Raw genomic sequence first — 24,437 nt, 5'->3', positions numbered from 1 at the left:
TTGTTTGTTTGTAACATGCATTGACTTTCCCATGTAGAGTTTCTGACGACATGCATGCTGCTGCTTTTAAGGGGAGCGCTGTCATGACTCATGAACTGCACGACAGTTTTCCCCCAACATTGTAGTACTGTACATTACTCTATGATTTGAACCCTGGCAGTTAATGGAAAAAGATGAATCAACTGCAGTGGCGAGTTAGATCTCACGGAAGGAGGCAGCATTTTTGCTGTACGACTTATTATTACACGATTAACAATGCCCATTATATTGACGCAGGGCCAGGCGGTGATTATTCAGAACAATGGAAATACATTTTCCCTCTGTGAATTATTGTTTGTTCCGATTGTACTTACGTGTTGCTCCACGCAAAACATGTTTCTTCTTCTTTTTGATCCAGGGGCTAAAGACTAATAAAAATGCTACTCAACAATAATGCAAATGTACTTTATTCCAATAAAATGATAAGGAAAACAATGAGAACAGGGGTAAACAATGGAAACAATGAGAACAGGGGTAAACAAACAAGGTGGCCCCAAAATTTCCTCATGTCGAAGTGGACGTTACATACATGCATCCAAGCTCCCTCTGTTATCCCAGCGGTACACATAATTGCTTGGCAGAACTGTCATATCATAATCCCTTGCAACATATATTAGAGCACTACATCATTAATCTAAATCAACAAAAAAAACTGTATGGACACCAAATATCAATTTCAGTATGGTAATAGATTCATATTTCATATCCATCATGCTCACAGATCCTCAACATCCTGATTCGATGATGCCGGGCGACCTTCATACTCCAGTTCGCTCCTAGGCTTGCCGTGATGACCCTGAATTTCAGCCTTATCTTCTCCATCATATCTTGGACTTGTTTGCTCTCCGGATCGGACAGTGGATAGCTGCTCACCAGTGCAGCTAACTGCTCGATGTTCTTCCTGACTCGAGCTGAGAATGTGTCTTGACCAACGCGAGTTGCTGATGTCCACACATCCAGACAGCCCTGATAGAAACCCAATTCTTCACCGACCTGGAACCCCATCTTTAATCCGACCTGCCTTCCCTCTTCCTTTCCAGATGACAGGCCATCATGACAACCATTTTTGTTGCCCTCCTGGTAATGTGTCTCATCTAAGAGTACTGATGGTTCAAGAAAATCAGCATCATTTTTAGGTTGCTGGTCCATAGTATGAACAAGAACCTAATTAGGCTATGCAGCAGACAGTTCTTCAAAAATTGTGATTCCAAAAGGCCTGCTTCATAGATAAATAAAGGTTGACCATTAGAAATTCAATGAATGCATGCTAAAATGGAAAAAAAAGCTCAAAAGTTTGTATTCCAAACAATGATGTAAATCAAGAGAGGGGAACTGCAAATGAATAGGTTTTTTTCTCTATAACATCACCTATATTTGCTGAACATCAATGAAGAAAAGTACAAATGATTCATTAACAATATACAAGAGAGTGTTAGTTGATCCTCAGGAATCAGGACAAACGAAATTCTCCAATATCCATTTGTGAGTAGGGAAATACAAAACCATGTTCGTTATAGTACTGTACATATATAAATTGAAAAGCCATGTTGTGTCTGGTAGCTAGGAATTAATTTCTAGAAAACACTCTGATATCAGAATTATAGTCATAATCAAAGCTGGTGCGGTTGATACGAGTTGCTTGCATATTCTAATACCAATACCTCAATTGAATTTCAAGTGATACTAAATTGGTACCTAACACAATAACATACTGAAACCTAGATCCTGCAACAAACCTAGAGGATTTACTTAGAAGAAATGAACCATATGAAACAAATCTGGGGGATCAAGTTCAGAATTGTTTTTCTTTGACAAATGTGTCATGACAAGGTTCAATCGGGAAAGGAATTACTTAGAATGAAAGGACAATGAGATGGGCATTGTGAACTGTGTGGAAAGGCCTTAAACTGCTGACCACGCTTTTTTCAGTATCACTTGGCAGTGTTCATCTGGGTACTATGCAGGAGGTCTTTGGGCGGTAATGCAGGATGAATTGTGTGTCTGAATTATTACACTGGATTAAAGAGAAGCGAGATAAATGAAATTGGTTCCTTGGTTTTGGTGTGCAACAACTTGCTGGGTATTATGGTTAACTCACAAATAAGATGGTGATGGAAATTAAAGTGATAGCATTTCCTACTAATATACTGTACAAACTAATTCACTTTTTGCTGCAATGGTGCATCTCTACTGTACCCCCATTTGCTTGGGTCTAAAGGCTTCCGTTGTTGTTGTCATCTGTTTTGGCTTGGGGGTGGGGGGGGGGGTTAGCTGTATCTGAATTTGGGAGTTAGCACTGCCACTGGTATTTTTATTTTTTTAAGAACACTGGTTAGACTTCTTGATCTATATTTTGTAAGCTGGTTAGATTTGTTGATTAGACTTCTTGGTCTATATTTTGTAAGCTAGTTAGACATCTTGGAAGCATTGGATAAAGCTTGGTACTAGACCTTGTCTAGTTGTGCCTACAAGAAAAAAAAAAGTGAAAAACTAGGTCCTACATTTTCAAAGACCAGAGCCAATTTCCTCAATTCTTGCTGCACCGTCGCACATTGAGTGCTCAAACGCTTTCTCACTGTTCAAAGAACAATTAATTCTTCCAACGTTCGCATGCATCCAACAATCCTAACCAAGGCAATCTTTATTGGACTGAATCCACCATTACAGGCTACTGAGTTCCAAGCAATCCATCGAAAACCTCATCTGTACCATGTTCTTGGCTACTACGGCCAAGGGAACCCGAAGAAATAAGGACAAAGGAAAGCCATAATCACGTCGGAAGTCACAAATCGTAGCTACAGCTCGAAATTCTGAATCAATCAAGCTAAATTAGGGATTACGATACGAGAAACAGGTTCAGTTCTTCGCAATCCGAAGCCAACGCGCCGCTCTCGCCTGGCAGCGCGATCGCGCCTCCGGCCACGCCGGTCGCGCCCCTGCCGCCGCCGCCTCCAGATAGGTACGCGCCTTCGCCACTCGTTGTCCAGTTGAACGAGTCTAAGATTTGGGAGAGCACACCACACAAAGTGTGACAGCCTTCGGGTTTTATTATATAGCCACATTCAAGGTATAAGGGATGAAAGTCCCAATATACAATAAAGGAGATAAAACCCAAAATTGAACTACCTATATTAAATATATAAACGTTAACACCCCTGCAGTTGAAGCGTGAGGCTCTGAATACACAAATTAGAACGAAACTCCTTAAACAACTGAATGGGAAGCAATTTAGTCATCATGTCCGCGAAGTGATGATCCGAGGGAACATATGCAGCACACTAATCTATCCAAGCGACACCTTTTCCTGCACAAAGTTAATGTAGATCTCTATGTGCTTAGTGCGACAGTGATGGATGGAGTTCGACACCATGTAGACAGCACTCACATTGTCGCAATGGACAACTATGGCGTGGTGGAGGGGGTGATGAAGATCTTTCAGCAGCTGCAGAAACCAACAGCACTCAGCAACAGCATGGGCAACTGCACGGTACTTAGCTTCAGCACTAGAGCAAGAAACAATGATTTGTCACTTGGAAGACCAGGAGACAAGGTTGTCACCAAGGTAGACACAATAGCCGAAAGTGGAGCGACGGGAGTCGAGGCAGTCGGCCCAATCAGCATCAGAATATGTTGTGAGAGATGCAGGGATGATACCACCGAAAGATGAAGACCAGAATCCAAGGATCCCTTGATGTATCGTAGGATGTGCTTGATCATGTTGAAGTGAGGCTCGCGAGGATCATGCATGTAGAGGCAAACTTGTTGAATGGCATAAGCAAGATTCGAACGAGTCAGAGTGAGATACTGCAGGGCACCGACAAGATTGCGGTACTCAGTAGGATGAGCAATGCGCTCACCTTGAGAAGCGGAGATCTTAGCTTTCGTGTCAATAGGTGCCATTGTCAAGTGACACTCAGCCATGCCAACACGCTGAAGAAGGTCAATGACGTACTGTCTCTGGGAAAGAAACAGGCCATCTGCAAAGTAGAAGATGTCGATGCCGAGGAAGAAGTGGAGGTCGCCAAGATCGGTCATGGCAAATTTCTCATGAAGACGCATGGTGATGTGCTGAAGAAGTGTCGTGGAGGAAGCCATCAGAATGATGTCGTCGACATACAAGAGAATGTACGTGAGCGTGGAACCTTCACGAAGCACAAATTGCAAAGCATTGGAGGCTGAGGCGGCGAAGCCCAGGGTGCGGATGTGCGAGGCGAATCACTGGTACCACGCACGAGGGGGCTGCTTGAGAACATAGAGAGACTTCAGGAGATGACAGATGTGGGCAGCACAAGAGACGTCCTCAAACCCGGTTGGTTGCTGACAGTAGACGGTCTCAGTGAGGGTTCCATGGAGGAAAGCATTCTTCATGTCGAGCTAATGAATGGGCCAGGAGCTAGAGACGACAATTTTCAACATGACATGGATCATGGTGGGTTTCACAACAGGGTGAAAGTCTCATCGAAGTCAATGCCCAGAGGTTGTGAGTAACCATGCATGACCCAACGCGCCTTGTATCTTCGGCAGACTTTAAGAGCGCTGGAGTATTTTCTGCAGAGAGGAGAGTTTTGGCGCCAAGTTTGATTATATAGGCTGGATAGTCCGGTGCTAAAATTGTGAACACCGGAGAATGCACTAGACCTTTTGTTGCAGAGATGTTGCGGAAGGGTGGTTCGGTGGATTGGCACACATCGGATTATCCGGTGATGGACAGGAGATCACCGGAAGTTTTCACCGGACCTTTTTTTGCAGAGAGCAAAATTTTCCTAGAATAGATAGTCTTACAGTCACCGGATGGTCCGATTTTTAGGAGCAGAACACACCGGAACATCTGGTGTTCATGTTTTCTGCAGGATATGCTCTGAGTTGAAGTTTTTGAATTTATACTAACCTGAAGATGTTTTAGAGTGTGGAGAAATGTGTTTGCTTGTTTCAAGGTATGCAGGTGACAGATGCAACTTGGCGGTCAATGGCGGGTGATCCGGGCTAAGCGGGTGCTTGGTGTCGGATGATCAACCAGGGTCGGGCAGAGTCAAGGGTGATCCTAGCTGTGCATATGAAGGTCAAGCAAAGTATGAAACGGAGGATGAAGATGGCGTGTTGACAAAATCAAGCGAAGGGGATGCCGATGCAAGTGACAAGGTGGCCAGAGGGATCAGGAGTGGGAGAGACTTGCTAGTGGTCAAGATCGCAAGACGGAGGACACGCGTCATCATCGGAGCGCTTACTTCAGGTGAAAGCAAATGGTGACTAGTCACGCTATGAGAAGCGTGCTAGGGTTTTGCGGTTTGGCCTCAAAACCATGGGAGGACTAGAGGAGTACATGGCACCATTGCGAAGCTTACATCAAGGCGAAGCTAAGTTGTAAAGGCATCACGACTGTCTGATGAATAGAGAAGAAAATAGAATAAAATACTCTCGGTGGTAGGTAGAAGTGTACCACAAGAGAGGGTTATTTTGGGAAAAAACTAAAAAACTTAGGGGTCAAGTTTTCTAGCCTATAAATAGAGGGATAGGGCTATGGGAAATGATGAACTAGCCATTTGAGCTCCTTGTGCCACCCATCTGAGAGTATTGTGCTAGGGTTTTAGAGTGAAGGAGGATGAGTGCTTAACCTATGTAATGGGTGAGAGTTTTGAGAAAAAAATCTTTGTAATCTACCTAAAATAGGGCTGACTTTTTTGAGTAATGAAGTTTATTTTATTTCATATGCTTGAATCCCCCTCCTTCTAGTTTCCCTCTCTTGATTCCCTTGCCTTGTATGCAAGTTTTTCTTCTTCGATGTTGATTATGTTTTTCTTTTTGAGCTGAAATTTTAACACCTTAGGAGTTTGTTCTTCTTGATGCTAAAGGCATAAAATTCACATACACATGCATATATGATAGGGTCTTAAAATTCCTTTGCGTTTAGACCATCATCTTGGAGATCTTCTTCACTCAGTGTTCATCTCTTGTTCCTAGAGTGATCTTTTCTCAAGATCCAACCTTTGTGTGGGGATGAGTCATGGATTGGATTGCTTTGGAACCTAGTGTTTGATTCCAACCGTGAGACCCATTTTTTGTTGAATCTTCTAGTTTGGTTTTTATCTTTTCTGGAGTTTGGAATTTCTGGGTAGGTATAGTTTTTTCGCTGTGTATTTATGTTGCGTTTTGTTGTGATTCTATTGTAGAGGTGAGTTAGGTGTTCGAATAGGAGAAGGCTATCAATTTCATAAGAAATTTATTGAGCCACCTATTCACCCTCATCTAGTCGTCATTATCGATCCTACAATTGGTATCAGAGCCGGTTTGATCACTTGTTGACCTTAACTGTCTTTGTGATTCATAGGCGACATGGAGAGAAGTAGGAAGATTCTGGTGTTTGATGATTGTAATTTTTCGTATTGGAAGGTGCTCATGGAGGCTTATCTTCTAGGCCAATGTAGTGCAATACGGGAAGTAGTTGATTCCAACTACGAGACCTCTGTTGCTCGCATGACTCAGATTCAAATCGAACAGTATGAGACCAACAACAAGGCTAGAAATATTTTGTTCACTAGCCTGAGTCAGAATGAGTTTTATAGGGTCCAGCACCTCTGTACTGCCCAGGAGATCTGGAATACTCTAAGTATCTTTCATGAAAGCACTAATTAGATTAAGGCCAGACGCCAAAGTACATGCAACCAAGAATACCAAATGTTTGGGCAAGGCCCCAGAGAGTCTTTGGATTCGATGTTTTCTCACTTTGATGTGATTGTTAGCAATCTTCGATCAACTTATGTTTTGCTCTATTCTGATCATGAGAGAGCGATCAAGCTTCTCTATACTCTTGACCGTAGCATATGGGAAGTGAAGATCTCGAGTATTGAAGAGCCTCCAAGTGACGACACAGTGATTTGTGATGAGCTCTTTAGCAAGCTCAAGTCCACCGAGATGGCCAAGGCAGCTTCTAGGGCGTTCGTGGTGGCTCTTAGCGATATCAACACCTCTTCTAGGGAGGAGGAGAGCTCGAAGGAGGATGAACTACAAGCAAAGAACAGGAAGAAGGCCAAAGACTTCACTAGCCTCTGCTTCATGGTGGGCTAGAACAACGACGACAACAACCTCGAGCTAGATCTTTCTGAGGTATTACCTTCCTACGACTAGCTTTCCATCCAAGTCGATACATTGAATGATGCTCTCGTTAGCCATGATAGGTTACTTAAGAAAGTTGTGCCTGAGTTGAATGATCTTAGGCCTAAGTATGAGTCTGTCTCTACTGAACTTGCATTGCTTAGATCTAAACCTGATGTTAAGGAGTGTGAGAGTTATCTGATTATCGTGGCTAAACTTGCCGAGCTTTGTAATGTGCATGTTCAAGTCGCTAGTTGGCTTGAGAGTGTCAAGAAGAAGCTCCCTGGGGAGGAGTCTAGGTTTACTCTCTTAGGTGCTTATAAGAATTTTCCTTTGCTTGCAAAGGATGTTGAACTGAAAGACAAGTGCCTAAAGGAGCTAGAGTCTAAATTAGAGAGTGCTGAGAGTTCTAAGAATGTGTAGTCAAATTGCTCCACCTGCACCATCTATCAGGACAAACTCAACTGGGTTAGAGGGCAAGTTCAAAAGCTTTTAACTGATAATGAGTACCTCCTTTCTTTGGTGGAGAAGTGCCCAGAGGGCAAAGGGAAAATAAATTTGATCTTAGCCAAGACCAAGATGTGTGCTGACAAAGTGGGTTTGGCTTTTGGGTTGGGTTTTGAGAGGGTGGTTTACAGTGGGGAGAGTAAGACTGTGTTCACCACACCTACTACCCTAGAAGCTGAGAAGTCCAAAATCAATGCCACACTACAACCCATCAAGAAACACATTCCTCAACCTACAAAGAAGAAACCCGCACCATAACCCAAGAGAGCTCCACAACCTAAGATGAGAGAGTTTGTGGGAGAGCTCCGAGTGACCGGCAGACGAGTTCACGAGAGATGCTACCACTGCACCTACTACCAGAGGGAGGGTCACTTGGTTGGGTTTTGCTTTCGCCATAGGAGAGATGAGCGACGTGAGTGGGAGTGGAGCACCTGGTACATGTATCGTCCCTCTTTTGGTGTACATGAGCCTTTTCCTCGCTTCCACTCATGAGTCTCTAGCGTTTTTCAGTCTCTTCCTAGAGGTGTTGCCCGGCGTGGATTTTGCCATGACTCATATGGTTTTGGTTCACGTGTAAGAGGCTTTGAGTCTCAGCGCTTTGGCGGACTACATTTTCCTCATCGTGGTACTCACCCTCAGCATACTAGACCTGTTTTAACTGCACCTACTTTTACCAGTTTAGGACGGATGACCCCGTACTGGATTCCTAAGAGGTTTTTGACTAACCCCAGTACCAAACCATACACCTATTATTCTTCTCATGTGTCGGTGGCAGGCGGAGGCCTAGAGGACAAGTGGCTCATTGACTCCGGTTGTTCGCGCCACATGACCAGAGATTCATCATAGTTCTCCAACCTCACTCCCGTGAAGTGACACAAGTACATCACATTCGGGGATGATCAGAGAGGAAGGGTGAAAGCCAAAGGTATGGTAAGGGTGAGGATGTAGCTTTGGTGGAGCATCTGAGATACAACATTCTCTCTGTATCTCAGTTGTTGGATGGGACTTGGAAGTGCATTTCAAACGCAATAGTTCTCAAGTTATTGATTCTTCTGGTATTTTGATTTGCAAGATTTCTTGAGTTGGGAGAGTTTTTGGAGCTGATTTTTCTGAGTCTCTTGATTCTTCTCATTGTTTGATTACTCAACCTTCTTCTGAGCTTTGGATGTGGCATAGGAGACTATGGCACATGAGCTTTGATTTGCTTACTCATTTGAATGCTCTAGGCTTGATCCGAGAATTGCCCAAGCTCAAGTTTGAGAAAAATCTTGTTTGTAGTCCTTATCAGCATGGTAAGATGGTTGCTACACCTCACCCACCAGTCAATCTGGTGATGACTGAATGACCAGGAGAACTTCTCCATATGGACACTGTTGATCCTTCTAGGGTTCGTTCGGCGGGCGGGAAATGATATGTTCTTGTCATTTTTGATGACTTCTCTCACTACTCTTGGGTCTTCTTTCTTGTGAGAAAAGATGAAGTGTTCTCACACTTTTTAAACTTAGCTTTGAGATTGTTCAAGGAACTCCCTGGTGCATTGAAAGCAATTCACAGTGCAGGGATACGCCAAGGTCCATGTGGACTCCGTGCGAAGTCCGTACCATAAGATTGACATGGATTATCCTGGAGAGATGGGTTCCAAGAGGCTCAGATCAAATGTAGGTGGCTTCGTTCTGTGGCTGAAGCGTTACATAGTATTTGAAGGTGAGATAGACGAGTCGTCTGATGCGGAGTCAGACCCACCATACAAAATTTCTCTGACTCCTCCACGATCACAACCACCACCACCATCACAAAGAAGAGAGCCAACTCCTCTACGGTCGCTGTCACCGCCACCATCACCCAGAAGAGAGCCAATTCCTCCCTTATGTAAGCCACCACCAAGGGAGTCAACTCCTCCCCCTCCGAAATCAGCACCAGTGCCACCAAGAGAGCCAACTCCTCCACCTCTGAAGTCAGCACCACCACCACCAAGAGAGGCAACTCCTCCCCCTCTGAAGTTGACAACAGCTGCACAGTCTAAGAATTTGAGTTCATCTCAAAAGTCGTTTTCATCCCAGAAGCAAAGGGCACCTAAGAAGGTGGTAGCACCTGAGAAGTTGCCTTATGAATAAACACCAGAGAAAACCAGAGCAATAGTGGACGCCAGTGTCAAGAAATTCTTTCAAAAGCCAGAGCCTGAGAAGAAAAAATATCAATTAGTGTAGAAACATAGAAGTTTTTCTAAAGATGGCCAAACCTGTTGATCGTAAGAGTAAATCATACTAAGCGTGCATCAAAAGCAAGAAATACTTGAAGGAGTCTTCTATCGAACAGATACGACAAGAACATAATTTAGAAAGATATCTTGAAAATGCTAAAATGACAAATGTGCAATTTCTAGATGAGTCCCTGGCACCAAAAGCAGTCGAGAGATGGCAATTTAAGTTGAGCAAACTCTTGGTCGCGCCAAACATGTGGGACAAGCTGACATATCAACTTCGGAAATTATGCGTGATACATGAAGGAGTCGCTGGATGGTAGAGAAATGTTCGAGGCTAGATACATGGATTGAGATTTTCTTCACAGGGACGAATCTATTTATATATTATTTGAGGAAATATATCGACTGTACTAGCAAGATGGCCTCGACGTGTCTATCTTGAGTTGTTGGACTCTGTAAGGGTCGTATACGTATAATTCATAGTATACATTCATGTACCATTGGATTGAATATCTTAACTTATTCCTTATGTAGAATGCAGGTACAAAGATGCAGGACAGAGGGTATCTACCATGTGGGATTAATCGACCCGCATCATGTAAACCTGACAATGATGCAATTCAATCCAAAAGGAACCGAGGACTATGCATTGAAGTGTATTCTAGCGATTTTGATCCGACACTGATGATGGTATCTGTAGTAGTGTCAGTTCCTGGTTATCATGTGGGCCCCAATATTAAAAAAGTGGGGCCATATGAAGCTTAGGGAAAAATGCAAAAAATCTCCTAAAAGTCACTTGGATCTTGATTTTCCCATCCAGAAGTTGTTTTATTGAAAAAAATCTCCCAAAGGTTCAGCTTTATTGCAAAAACACCTCAAAATTCAAAAAAATAAAAAAAAATCACAAAAAATCTAAAACAAACTAGAGACAATTCTAAGATCTTTTGTGAAAAAAATTTCAAAAATAATATCATTTGCATCATATTTCATGAAGAGGAAGTTTGAAAAAAAAAGAAAAATGTGCAACTCATTTATTAATTCGAGTTAAATGCATAGTTAATTATTTACTAATCGAAAAATCATGAAACCAATTTTTTAGTCTTCTTACATGATCCTATATCTTCTAAAAATACATGAAATCTTAAAATAGTTATTATAACGTGCAGGATTGAGTAAATGTGTTGCAGATAGATTAATTCATAACTAATCTATAACACCTAAAATTAGTGAAACCACTTTTATTAGTTTACTTAAACAATGATTTGTGTAGGAAAAATAATGGTAGACATGACAAAGTTAAAATAACATGAGTTAATAAATGAGCTGCACGTTTTTCTTTTTTCCCAGACTTCCTCTCCATGAAATATGATGCAAAGGATATTATTTTAAAAACAATTCACAGGATGTCTTAGAATTATCTCTAGTTTTTTTAAGAATTTTTTGTGATTTTTTGTTTTAATTTTTGAGGGATCTTTTGCAAACTTTGGGAGGGGGGGGGGGGTTGCAACAAAACAACTTCTGGGGGAAAGTCAAAATCTAAGTGACTTTTGGGGTTGCATTTTTCCTGTAAATTTAAGCACTATAAAATCTTGATAATTTTGCTCCAGTATACTGCATCATTAAATTCACACTTCTTGATTCTTGAATGTATGAAATTACTATAACAAATATGAAGTATTTATAATCTTTGCATTCATCTTCCAGATCAATGTTTGCACAAAATGTGATTTCTATTTTTTCACTGATGTTTTTAACTTGAGTATCACCTGCTTCATTTACCTGTTTTTTGTATTTGATTTGATGTTTCATATGTAGGGCTATGCGGCTGGTTAGTTGCATTCCAAGCCCTCAAAAGAATGTTGAGAAGGATTTCTTGAGAAAATATTGGACCAGGTGGAAAGCAGACCATGTATGTCGTTGGTATGCTTTCTTGTCTTGCAGTTACCAGAAAAGCTACGATTTGATTAAGATGAAATTAGATAGTGACTAGATAATTGTCTGTACGTTGCAAGAAGAGTAAAAAAATTTACGAGATAATATAATTTAATGTGTTTACCTAATGCAAAATGACAGCTTGACTGACAAATGACTTGTGAATATACATGAGATAATATAACCTTTGACCAATTATTCTTTGCCCGTACTATAGTGCACAATGATCTACATCCGATCGGGCGAACGAATAGCGATCTGACGGACGGACGATGGCAGAGGAATTGGCGGAGGTGGACAGAACATGCCTTACAGTTTTTTAAGTAGGAGAGAAAACATAAATGCCCAAAAAATCAATTTACAGACAGAACATGGTGTTTTAAAGATCCAAACCTGCCACAGGCCAAGAAGCACACCAGTTGATGTCAAAACCACTTGGTCCAATACAATTTTAAGGGGGCAGACAGTCTCGGTAACTCAACAATATCACGCATAGATACATCAGTAAAAACTTTTACTCCCATGCTTAAAGAAATCATAATCAGTGGGTACAATTACCTCATCCTCAGTTGCTAGAATTGGCTCCAGGCAATGGGGGGCATGAAACATACTGAAGTGATAGGTACTTGTATTTTGGAACCAGATAACTGCAAAACAAATCAACCAAGCAAAGTATTCAACATGAACTGCTTCAAAAAAGTTGTAGCTCTCTATTACATTAACCAAGAAATCTAGTAGAACAGCAGGCAACCGAACTGATAATTTCTATATAGCAACGTTCGAAGTATTAAAGGAGACACTAATTGAATGCACTGTAGATATGTTAGGCCATTCAAAATCAATAGTAGAAATTCTATAATTTTATATGTTGGGGATACCATAAGAAAAATCTTACCTTGATCAAAATAAGGAAGAAATACTTCCTTTACAACCTTCCTGCAAGCACAAACATACTCAGTAAAGCATTGTTTTTACATCACTTCCAAGGAAAAATTACTTCATTTCAGCTAACAATTTCCATAATGTGGTGGATTAAGGAAGAAGCTCATCACTCATGAGATCACAGTGGTGAACTCTAGGTCCAGGTAGAGCCTGGCGGGTAGGCAGCCCGACAAGAAGCACGCAACCATATGTCAACGACACCATCACAGCCAAGGAGGTGAGCAGCAGAGTAGAGAGGTGAGTGGAGAAAGCTCGCACCTTGAGCCTAGGCACAATGGCGCCATCGATGATGTCGAAGAGGTCCGAGAGCGTGAGTGACTGCAATGTCTTGCCACCTCTGAGGAATGCCGTGTTCATTGAAGTCCTGTGCGTGCCATCCTCGCGTACAACTCCATGCGTCGGGCTGGCACAGAGCCGGTGCCGCTTGAGGCCAACCAAGCAAAAAGGCACAAGATTTATCAACTCGATCGACGCACTAGATGAGCAAATTGCATGGGAGAAGATAGGTTGAAGAGGATTACGTGGGGAGGCAGGAGGGTAGGAGCCCATGGGCGGCCAGCAGAGGAGAAGAATGAGACGGAGGGTGGCAGCCGGGAGGAACCAAATGGCGGTGATTGGAGATCTGGCACAGTAATCCTAAAGCCAGATCTGACAGGGGAGGGCAGAGGAGAGCGGCCGGCCAGGGGAGTTGGAGGAGGTGGGGGAGGGCTATAAGAGTGTGATAGAGAAAGAGAGCACTAGATGAAGAAGGCCGGTCCTCGGCAAAGGCAGCGGCCTCGATGAAGGTGATAGTGCGGGCGAAGGAGTCAAAAGGCGGGGGCATGGTGAAGCCAGGGGTGGGGCTAGTGGTGGTGGGTTGGGGGGCTGACTGCGGTGGGTTGGGGGTGGGTGGAGAAGCCAGGGGCGGCAGAGGGGGGCGCGTGCAAGCGGATGGAGAGCTGGTGGTGATTTTGGGAGCGGGGCAAGGAGGATGGGGCGTGGGTGGAGAAGCCGGAGGGTGACGGAGGGGGGCGAGCAGACATATGTGCAGACGAACGGATGGAGAGCGGGCGGACAAAACGAACGATGATGCTGTGTCACGAGTACGCGATGAGGATGGGGTGGGTAGAAGAATTGCAGAGGAATCTCACGGAAGCAGAGGAATATGCTGGGTGGATGGAACACATCTTACTACTTTTTTAGGTAGGAAAGATTACTCTACTTGGAGGGTGCTATATACCAGTTATTGAATACCATAACACCGCATGTTTTCCTAGATTCTTAGAATCACACCATGCATAATCTGTTCCATTATTTTTGTATTGTGTAATATGACATGTATCACAAGAGAATTTTCTTAGGTTGTGTGGTTTTGCCTCATGGGACCCATGTTTGGAAGACTGGTAGATTGGCATTTTTTACCTTTAATTAGGTGCCTTAGCCTTCAAAACTATTGCATAAACTAGATAATTTTATGTGCGTTGCAACGGGAGCCAAAAAAATTTATGAGATAATATAATTTAATGTGTTTAGCTAATGCAAAATGACAGCTTGACTGACAAATGACTTGCGAACATACATGAGATAATATAACTTTTGACCAATTATTCTTTGCCCGTACTATAGTGCACAATGATCAATTCTGATTGGGCGAATGAACAAGAATCGGATGGACAAATGATGGCAGAGGAATCGGTAGAGGCGGACGGAACATGCCTTATGTTTTTTTTAAGTAGGAGAGAAAACATAGATGCCCAAGAAATCGATTTACAGACAGAATAGGGTGTTTTAAAGATCCAAACCTGTCATAGGCCACACCAGTTGATGTCAAAACCACTCGATCCAATACAATTTTAAGGGGGCGGACAGTCTCAGTAACTCTTTTTACTACGTCCACTTTGGCTTCAATCTCAACAGTATCACGCATAGATACATTAGTAAAAACTTTTACTCCCATGCCTAAAGAAATCATAATAAGTTGGTACAATTACCTCATCCTCAGTTGCTAAAATCGGCTCCAGGCAATGGGGGGCATGAAACATACTGAAGTGATAGGTACTTGTATTTTGGAACTAGTAACTGCAAAACAAATCAACCAAGCAAAGTATTCAACATGAACTGCTTCAAAAGAGGTGTAGCTTTCTGTTACATTAACCAAGCAATCTAGTAGAGCAGCAGGGACCTAAACTGATAATTTATATATTGCAATGTTCTAAGTATTAAAGGAGACACTAACTGAATGCACTATAGATACGTTAGGCCATTCAAAATCTGAGAAACCAAGTTGAAATGTGCCTTGGTTTGCATATGATGAGTCATTGACAACTTTGGATTTGAGATGATTTTGGTTGGCAGGAGCTTGTTTGTGCACGATCTTATTTATAGCTAACCAAAGTTTGAATTGGAGCAGACTGTTTCAAAGTCTAGAAAAAAATACCTCACCGAAACATCCGGTGTGGGTTCTTGACCACACCGAATATTTTGGTGGCACGATGAAGTAAGCACTGGAGCTTTTCAGCACAGAGGCAGAGAAAAATTCATTCACCGGAAGGTCTAGTGTGGGTGAGAGTGATCACTGGACTTATTTTTTTTAGAGAAGGGTGTAAATGTGAAAGTCTAGTGCGGTAGCCTCACCAGATGGTCCGGTGTGTGCATGGTGATCACCAGAGGCTTCACCGAACAAAGATTTTCAAAGAGGTTGAAAAACTAAGTTCTAGTGATGATGTACTCATCGGATGGTCCGGTCATGGGCGTGTGAACACCGGAGAGTATCACGGGTGCCTTTTAGTTCTGAGGCAAATGTTGAGGTTTTCACTGGATTGTCTGGTGTTGGGATTTTATGATCACTGGAATATTTTTTCAGAGAGGAATGTAAACTAAGTTCCATTGGAGTTGTACTCACCGGATGGTCCGGTGTTACACTAGTGTGAACACTGGACCATCCGATGTCCACATTTTTATTACGTTTGATCTTTTTTAACTTGATTTCAATTTGGACTAACATGTGATGATGTTATATGCTTCTGGAGATGCATGTTTGGTGGTCTCATGATGTGCAGGTGATGATGCAACTTGGCGGTCGACAGCGGGTGATCAGAGCTAAGCATGGTGCTTGGTGCCAGAGGATAAGGAGGCCGGGCAGAGTCAAGGATGATCCTAGCAGTACATGTGGAGGTCAAGCAAGGCAAGAGATAAGGGTTGATGAAGGCGGCATGTTGACAAAGTCAAGCGAAGGGGATGCCGGTGCAAGTGACAAGGCGGCCCGAGGGATCGAAAGTGGGAGAGACTTGCCGACGGTCAAGATCACAAGACAGAGGACATGTGTCATCATTGGAGCACTTGCTTCAGGTGGCGGCTAGTCATATTTTGAGAAGTGTGCTAGGGTTTCACGGTTTGGCCTTAAAACAATGGGAGGACAGGAGGTCCACATGGCATCATCACAAAGCTTGCATAGAGGTGAAGCTAAGTTGTGAAGGCGCCACGGTCGTCCGATGGATGGAAGACAAAATAGACTAAAATACCTCCGGTGATAGGTAGGAGTGTACTACAAGAGAGGGGTATTTTGCGAACAGTCAAGGAAACTTAGGGATTAAGTTTTCTAAGCTATAAATAGAAGAGTATTACTGATTGGGAAGCCCTCCTTAAGTTATCCATATGAGAGCCTTATGCTAGGGTTTTAGAGGAGACAGAGAGGAGTGCTTACCTATGTAATAGATGAGAGTTTTGAGAGATAAATTTTTATAATATGCTTAAAATAGGAATGACCTCTTTAATTAATGAAGTTTAAGTTTTTGCATATACTTGAATTCCCCTCCTTCTAGTTTCCTTCTATTTGTTCCCTTGCAAGTTCTTGGTGTTTTGTTGTTGATTTTTGTTTTTCTTTTTTGAGCTGAAATTTCAACACCTTGGGAAGTTATTTTTCTTGATGCTAGAGGCATAGAATTCACATACACATGTATATGTGATGGGGTCTTGAATTCTCTTGCCTCTAAACCAACATCTTGGAGAGTTTACTTGCCCAGTTATCTTGTCTCTGTTTCATCCATCTTTAAAGTTACGAGCTTTTGGGAACAAAGACATAAGGAATGGTTTTGAATGGAATGTATGATTCATATTCCATCTATGGAGTCATATTGCCTTGAAACTTTCCATCCTACTTTGTCTCTCTGAACATTTTACATCCGCTCAAGGTTTGAGGTGTGTTGAGTGATTAAAAATAGGAGAAGACCATCTATTTTGCAAGAAATTGATAAGACACCTACACTACTACAAAACCTATTTTCCGATACACCTAGGATTGTTTTCTACAGGTGGTTCGTAGGAAGAACCGCTTGAGAAAGTGACTGCGGCCCCGTGCGGCCGAGGACCGCCTGTGAAAAGTAATTTTCACAGGCGGTCCATGTAAGGAACCGCCTGTGTAAATGGAGCATTTGCACAGGCGTTCCTTACGTGGACCGCCTGTGGAAATGGATCTCATTTGCACTTGCGGTCCACTTAAGGAACCGCCTGTGGAAATATGTTTCCACAGGCGGTTTCTTAAGTCGACCGCCTGTGCAAATACTCCATAAATACTGCTTCTTCTCGGCCAGCTCCATTCAGACAGACTTACTGTTTGAAACAGTAAGCATTTACTGTGGCGGTCGATTTGGAAAATAGGGGGGAAGGTTTTGTTTTTGATTTCCTTGGAGGAGCCAAATAAGGTATGTATATCTCATCCCTAGCTTGCATTTTTTTTAAGTTTAGATTTAGATTTAAGGCTAAATTAGAGTTTCAATGTGATCTAGAGATGCTCATGGTTCTTGCCATTTTGATCATCAAATTAGCTCAAATTTGTTGCAATATTGATTTAATTGTGTAGATTCACATGATTCTAGTATTATATTTTAGAAATGTAGGTAGAATGTGATGTTTAGCCTTAGGAGGTTTCATCATGAATGGGGATATTTTCTCTAGATCTAGATCTAGATATAGGGGAGAGGGAGAGGGAGAGGGAGAGGGAGAGAGTAATGAATTCACATTATTTTGAGTCATAAATTTACGTTAATGTAGATTCAATTGCATAGACATATTATAATCATAATTAGCCCGTATTTTCCTTTTAAAAATAATATTTTTAATTCTGATTTTCAAATTAATTATTTAATTAATTAATGTATCTAATTTTGTGGTTGAAGTTAAAGATGGACAGAGCATGGATGTATGATGTGCCAAGATATAGAGAAATATACATCAAAGGACTCTCTGTTTTTATTGAAGCCGCAGAGAAGGACGCTTTAACTAAGAAGGCAAAGGAAATATACTGTCCATGTTCTGACTGCAAGAACCAGAAATTGTGGGACAAATCAAGTATAATCAAATTGCACTTGATCTTGAGAGGTTTTGTTGAGGATTACGAATGTTGGTCCAATCACGGCGAACAACGTACAAGCAAACCAAACCAGGACATCGCTGCTGATCAAGTAGATGGTGATGATGAGGGAGCAGTCGAAGGCGACACTGATGTTATGATGGATGATGAAGTCGATTTTGATCTGGATGATGATGCTGACTTTGATCTGGAGGAAATGCTGCGCCACGCAGAACCGCATGTTTTAAGGGACACGAGAGGTTTAGATAATTTTGAGGCGTTAAAAAAGGCATCGAAGGAACTTTTGTATGAGGAATCGAAGGGCTGTGATAAGGAGTTTATGGTGTTGCATTCAGTGCTTGAACTTCTAAGGTTGAAGGCCAGCAATGGATGGTCCGACAAGAGTTTCTCGGATATGTTGAGTCTCTTGGCAAACATGCTTCCGAAGCCTAACTCCTTGCCCACCACCACTTATCTGGCGAAGAAGCTTATCTGCCCGTTGTCATTGGATGTGCAAAAAATACACGCGTGTCCTAACCACTGTATCCTCTACCGTAAAGAGTACGAAGCCTTGGATAGATGTTCAGTGTGCAATGCGAGTCGGTACAAGAGGAATGATGATTGTGAGGACGAAGATGCTTCCGCCAACACGAAGAAGAAGAAAAGTAATGCTGGTCGTGACGAAGAAGACACTTCTTCCAACGCGGAGAAGAAGAGAAGAAGTCCTGTGATGGTGATGTGGTACCTACCAGTGATACCCCGCTTGCAGTACCTGTACTCGAACCCTAGGGACTCTGAATTGATGTGTTGGTATTTCGATAAGCGCAAGAAGGATGGAACTAAGCTTCGACACCCCGCTGATGCTAGGCAATGGAGAAAGTTCGATGCCATGTATCCAGAGTTCGCTGAAGAACCAAGGAATGTAAGGTTCGCGTTGAGTACCGACGGAATGAATCCTTTCGGTGACATGAGCACCTCACATAGCACTTGGCCAGTGATCCTGGCCATCTACAACCTTCCTCCATGGCTATGCATGAAGCGGAAGTACCTTATGCTATCCATTCTTATCCAAGAATCGAAACAACCAGGCAACGATATAGATGTCTTTCTGGAACCATTGATGGAAGATATGGCGAAACTGTGGAACGAGGGGGTCCGGGTGTGGGATGAATTATGACGACAGTACTTCACGCTGAAAGCAATGATTTTCGTTACCATCAATGATTATCCCGCCCTTTTTAACCTATCGGGACAGGTTAAAGGGAAGCAAGGATGTGCAGTGTGCTTGGATGAAACCGCATATGTGTACCTTCCGTACTCACAGAAGGTAGTGTACATGCGACACCGACAGTTCTTACTCAGAACTCATAGATACCGCAATATGAAGAAACATTTTGACAACACGGTTGAGGAAGATACTGGCCCAAAACCTCGCAGCGGGGCACGAGTGTTTGAAATGGTCAGTAGCATCAAGGTTGTTTTTGGGAAGCCGCCGAAGGGTAAAAAGAGGAAGAAAAGTGAGACGCCGACCAGCACGCTGTGGAAGAAGATGCCAATTTTCTTTAAGTATTTGCCCTACTGGAAGGACTTGGACGTCCGTCACAGCATCGATGTCATGCACGTTGAGAAGAATGTGTGTGATAGCATCATTGGCCTCTTACTGGACATACCAGGCAAGACAAAGGATGGAATCAAGTCACGTAAGGACTTGGTGCATTTTGAAATTAGGCCAGAGCTACACCCTAAAGACAGACCAAATGGGAAACATTATCTTCCGCCGGCTAGCTACTCTCTGACACTTGAGGAGAAAAAGGCACTGTGCAAGTGCTTACGTGGGGTGAGAGTCCCGACTGACTACTCATCCAACATTAAGAACCTAGTCTCGATGAAAGATTTGAAGCTAATCGGCATGAAGTCTCACGATTGTCATGTGATGATGACGCAGATGCTCCCTATTGCAATAAGGGGTATCAAGCCAAGATACATAAAGGTGGTCATCACATGGTTGTGTCACTTCTTCAATGCAATTGCTCAGAAGGTGATCGATGCTGAAAAACTGGGTGCTCTACATAGTTCGTTGGTAGAGACTTTGTGCCAACTTGAGATATGCTTCCCTCCATCCTTTTTCGATATCACGGTACACCTCTTGGTTCACATCGTGAATGAGATAATTGCGCTGGGCCCTGTATTCTTACATCAGATGTATGCGTTTGAGCGGTACATGGGCATTCTGAAGGGCTATGTACGGAATCGTGCTCACCCAGAGGGTTCCATGATTGAGGGCTACAGTGCCGAGGAAGTCGTTGAGTGTTGCATCAATTACATAAAAGATTCTAATCCCATTGGTGTACCTATATCTCGACATGAGGGGAGGTTGTCTGGGAGAGGACCAAAGGAAAGAAAAGATTCATCAATCATTATTACAAAGCAGTGGAAGAAACACATTTCACCATATTGCAGCAGATCCAGTTAGTGGCGCCGTACGTCGAGCAACACCTAAATGAGCTCTACACAAAAAATCAAGGCCGCTTGTATGATTGGATCTTGAAAGAGCACAAGCGTCGCTTCACCACATGGTTCAAGAACCAAAACCTTCGGGATGGTGAATCTCTAGATAAAAAAATATGAAAATGTTGGCTTGTGGCCCATCAAGTTTAGTTACGTCATGGCAAGCATATGACATTAATGGGTACACGTTTTATACCAAAACAAAAGACAAGAAGAGCACGACCCAAAACAGCGGCGTTCGAACAGAAGCCTATGACACAACAGGGGAAAAGGTCACCTACTATGGGTTCGTAGAAGAAATCTGGGAACTCGACTATGGAGTGAATCTGCAGATCCCCGTCTTTCGGTGCAAATGGGTCAAACACCCAAATGGCGTGACGGTGGACAACTACGGCTTGACAATTGTCGACCTCAGCATTGTAGGCCACAAAGATGACCCGTGGGTACTCGCTGATCACGTCGCACAAGTTTTCTATATAATCGACCCCGCGAATGAAAAGAAGCACGTAGTTGTTGCCGGAAAACAAAGAATTGTCGGGGTCGAGAATGTGGAGGATGCGGAAGAATACAATCAGTTCGATGACGTGCCGCCTTTTGGAGATCCAGAAAAGATCAAACTTGTAGAAGCAACCCTCGATAGATCTGTGATGCCGTACATGCGTCTGGATGGTGTAGGGAAAACAGTTCAAGGCAAATAGTGCAATGTTATGCGAATTATTTTCCAATGTGATAGAACCCTGAAATTTGTATACAATTAGGATAAGCTTTAATTTGTATTAAGGACTTGTATGCATTTAAGATGCTTTATTATGTAATAGAATATTTAAGATGCTTTAGTATGTAATAGAATATTTAAGATGCTTTAATATGTAATAGAATATTTAAGATGCTTTAATATGTATTAGAATAGTATTTCGCAAACAAGGAAAAAAATATTTCACAGGTTTCCACAGGCGGTTGACTTAAAAAATTCCACAGGCGGTTCACCGAAGGAACCGCCTGTGAAAATCCATTTCCACATGCGGTTCCTTAGGTCAACCGCCTGTGAAATTTTCACAGGCGGTTGACCTAAGGAACCGCTTGTGAAAATGATTTCCACAGCGGTTTCTTAAATCAACCGCCTGTGGAAATCGTTTCTATTTATATAACCGCGTGCGGCCCCGAAAACCCTAGTGCTTTCACAAAACATTGACCGCGCTGTCAGGCTGTCCTTCCGTCCGCCTCCCGCACTCTCCCTTTCCGCCGAGTGCGACCGCGCCGAGGAGCCACCGCCGCCGCCGAGTTCGACAGCGCGGAGGAGGAGCCGCGCTGCCGAGGTCGACAGCGCCGAGGAGGAGCCGCCGCCGCCGGTGAGTAGTTCCATATCCCCCTCCCGACCGAGCCGTCGTAGTCGGTTCTCCGGCCGGCCGTGTGTCCCCCCCCCCCCCCCCCCTTCTCTGTGATGCCGGCCATCATGCCGTGGTGCAGCGCCGCCGGTGAGTAGCTCCGTTTCCCCCTCCCAGCCGAGCCGTCGTAGTCGGTTCTCCGGCTGGCCGTGTGTTCCCCCCCCCCCCTTCTCTGTGATGCCGGCCATCGTGCCATAGTTTTAGAACCTAACATGTGAGAACTCACTCTTGTAATGAATATTTAGTTTGCATTTTCTCTTGCATAAGAACACCTACAGAAACAGAATATAGCTTAATGAAAGAACAAAATATACACCATTGGTAGCCTTTCCATTTTCCATCAAAATATAGTAGGCTATTATGACCTCCTTGACCTGAACATCAGAAACCACAAAGATGAAAGTAAATTGTTAGCTCAGCTTTGAATTCCCATGTCTGAACTAAATGCTTTCTTTTGTTGATTCGGAATAAAACACGAGTAGACCTACTTCCTGCTGAATCACATCATCGCAGAGGTGCAGGAGAGTGCCTTTCCCACTATCTAGTTATTTGTCATACATTGATTGAGTGATTAGGTTTTGATAGGTTGCCATGTTCTGTCGAAACCTGCATTAGCTAATCAATTAATTGCTTTTAGATCTGAAACACGTATAGCATTTACTTCAGACTATTCAAAGGAGGGTCAATGTTTTGGCTTACTGATTTTATTTTGCTCTCCTGGACAAAGGCTATGGATATCTCAGCATGGTCCAAGATGAATTCAACTGCATTTGGTCCTGCATTGCATAATGTCTTAGCCGTCAGTAATACAATACTACATCGTCAAGCACAATATAAAAGAAACAGAAAAATCAGACTGTTGTCAGTTATCTCCTCCTCTATTATATATTTTTCACATATCTTTTTCCTTGCTCTCAGAATTACCACAAATCCATTTTAAGAATCATTGTGCTTTCACAATCCTCAAGGAGTGTCATGAAGGGTGGAGAACCTACCAAGGGTGTCATACAGTGGCACATAACATATTCCCCGACTGTTGCAAGCCTGCCGAAAGAAAAACACAACAAAAATTTGAAGCTTAGTTCATGTTACTCTGAAAAATAATTCTGACATACACATATAAAATGAGGTCACCTGCATGGCCATAACCCATTCTGGACAGTTGGATCCATATATGCCACAGTGACCCCCCTAAAATCAGATACATATCGACTTCAGTAAATTAGTAGTCATGCTGGCATGACTTCTCAGGATCAAGACAAAATCTCAACATAGAACATTCTTCGCTCACCGGCTTAATGCCGAAACTTCTGATTGCTGATCCAATCCTCATGACCTTCTGGTACACTTCCTCATAGGTTTGCCACACATACTCACTGGCCTGATAAAAAAAGAATTTTAATCTCTCGAAATAAAAATCAGAACATTGCAGTCAAAATAAAGATTTTAATCTCTCAGGATTTAATTTTACTACTATGCCATCTGTAACATGGCGCCGCCCGAGCATCCTGTTCTTAGGGTACTTCTCTACTGCTCCACTATAACAAAACAACAAAAAATTTGAAGTGTTCTTTAGAAAAAGGACACTTACTAACCAGAACCCACTCCATATCTGCCATTGGAATATTTTTGAAGTGTTTTACATGGATTGCTCTATCATTCTGGCCCTTGGGACTTTTCCTCCTTAAGTAATATATATATACACCATCAGAAATCAGTTCACATAGTAATTTAATGCAATGAGCCGTATCACAACCAAGACTACAAAATTGCCTCCAACCTCAAATAGTCAAATTCATTTTATAACTTTTACCTGTACAAGACAATCACTTCTTCAAAAGTAGGCTCTTGAATTGCAACCTTGCCAATTACGTTCTACAAGCTGCAATGCATGGAGAAAAATGTGAGAGGCAGAGGCCTAAGAGCATGATAGAAACGGATTAGATTGCATAACTAAACAGGTTAAGAAGAGAACAAAAACCTTAATTCCATTGTTTCAAGTCGTATACGTTCAACATATAGCTCCTTATCCTCTTCATCACTAGTTAGATCATCATTTTTCTTGGAATCTATCTTTGTCCTACCGATTTTTTTTCTTGTGTTCTATGATACTCCATTTTGCATTTTACACTACTACTAAATTCCCCTTTTTTTCATACTAGCATACTTGTTAGCTTTTTCTAAGCAACAATAATCCAGCGATCGATTAAGTACTATGGGGCAGAAGAGGACAGTAACCCCTAAGAAACCAGAAGCAAGCAGGATGTCGGATGTTGCAATAGAGGCCTCCCCGGCACAGAGGACGCTCGCAATAGAGGCCTCCCCGGCACAAAGGTCGGATAGGGACCCAAGCCCTCACCAACCGTCCTCCTCCGACAGCAGCAAAAGCTCGGGCTCGTATCACAGCCCGAGCCCTGTTTCGTGCGATCAGGAGATCCGCCGTCGGGAAAGTGACAACGAGTTCAATCCCGCCGAAGAGGTATTTAGTTGAGTCAATGCATTTTAT

General features: G+C 42.8%; 1 protein-coding gene and 1 pseudogene across 1 annotated transcript; both read right to left on the bottom strand.

Annotated features, from left to right (window-relative positions):
• Positions 1-754: 754 nt before the first annotated feature.
• On the bottom strand, positions 755-1,250 carry LOC133889990 (uncharacterized; annotated as a pseudogene).
• Positions 1,251-22,563: 21,313 nt separating this feature from the next.
• Positions 22,564-23,306, bottom strand: LOC133891718 (probable CoA ligase CCL6). The gene is made up of 4 exons (XM_062332456.1): positions 23,223-23,306; positions 23,066-23,122; positions 22,927-22,975; positions 22,564-22,707 (listed from the first exon to the last, which is right to left on the bottom strand). Exons 1-4 carry the CDS (start codon positions 23,262-23,264, stop codon positions 22,589-22,591), a joined length of 267 nt encoding a protein of 88 aa, XP_062188440.1. The 5' UTR covers positions 23,265-23,306; the 3' UTR covers positions 22,564-22,588.
• Between the last annotated feature and the right edge of the window lie 1,131 nt (positions 23,307-24,437).

Source organism: Phragmites australis, chromosome 14 (assembly GCF_958298935.1).
Source record: "Phragmites australis chromosome 14, lpPhrAust1.1, whole genome shotgun sequence".
Classification (NCBI taxonomy): domain Eukaryota; kingdom Viridiplantae; phylum Streptophyta; class Magnoliopsida; order Poales; family Poaceae; genus Phragmites; species Phragmites australis.
This window is presented reverse-complemented; position numbering and strand designations above follow the sequence as displayed.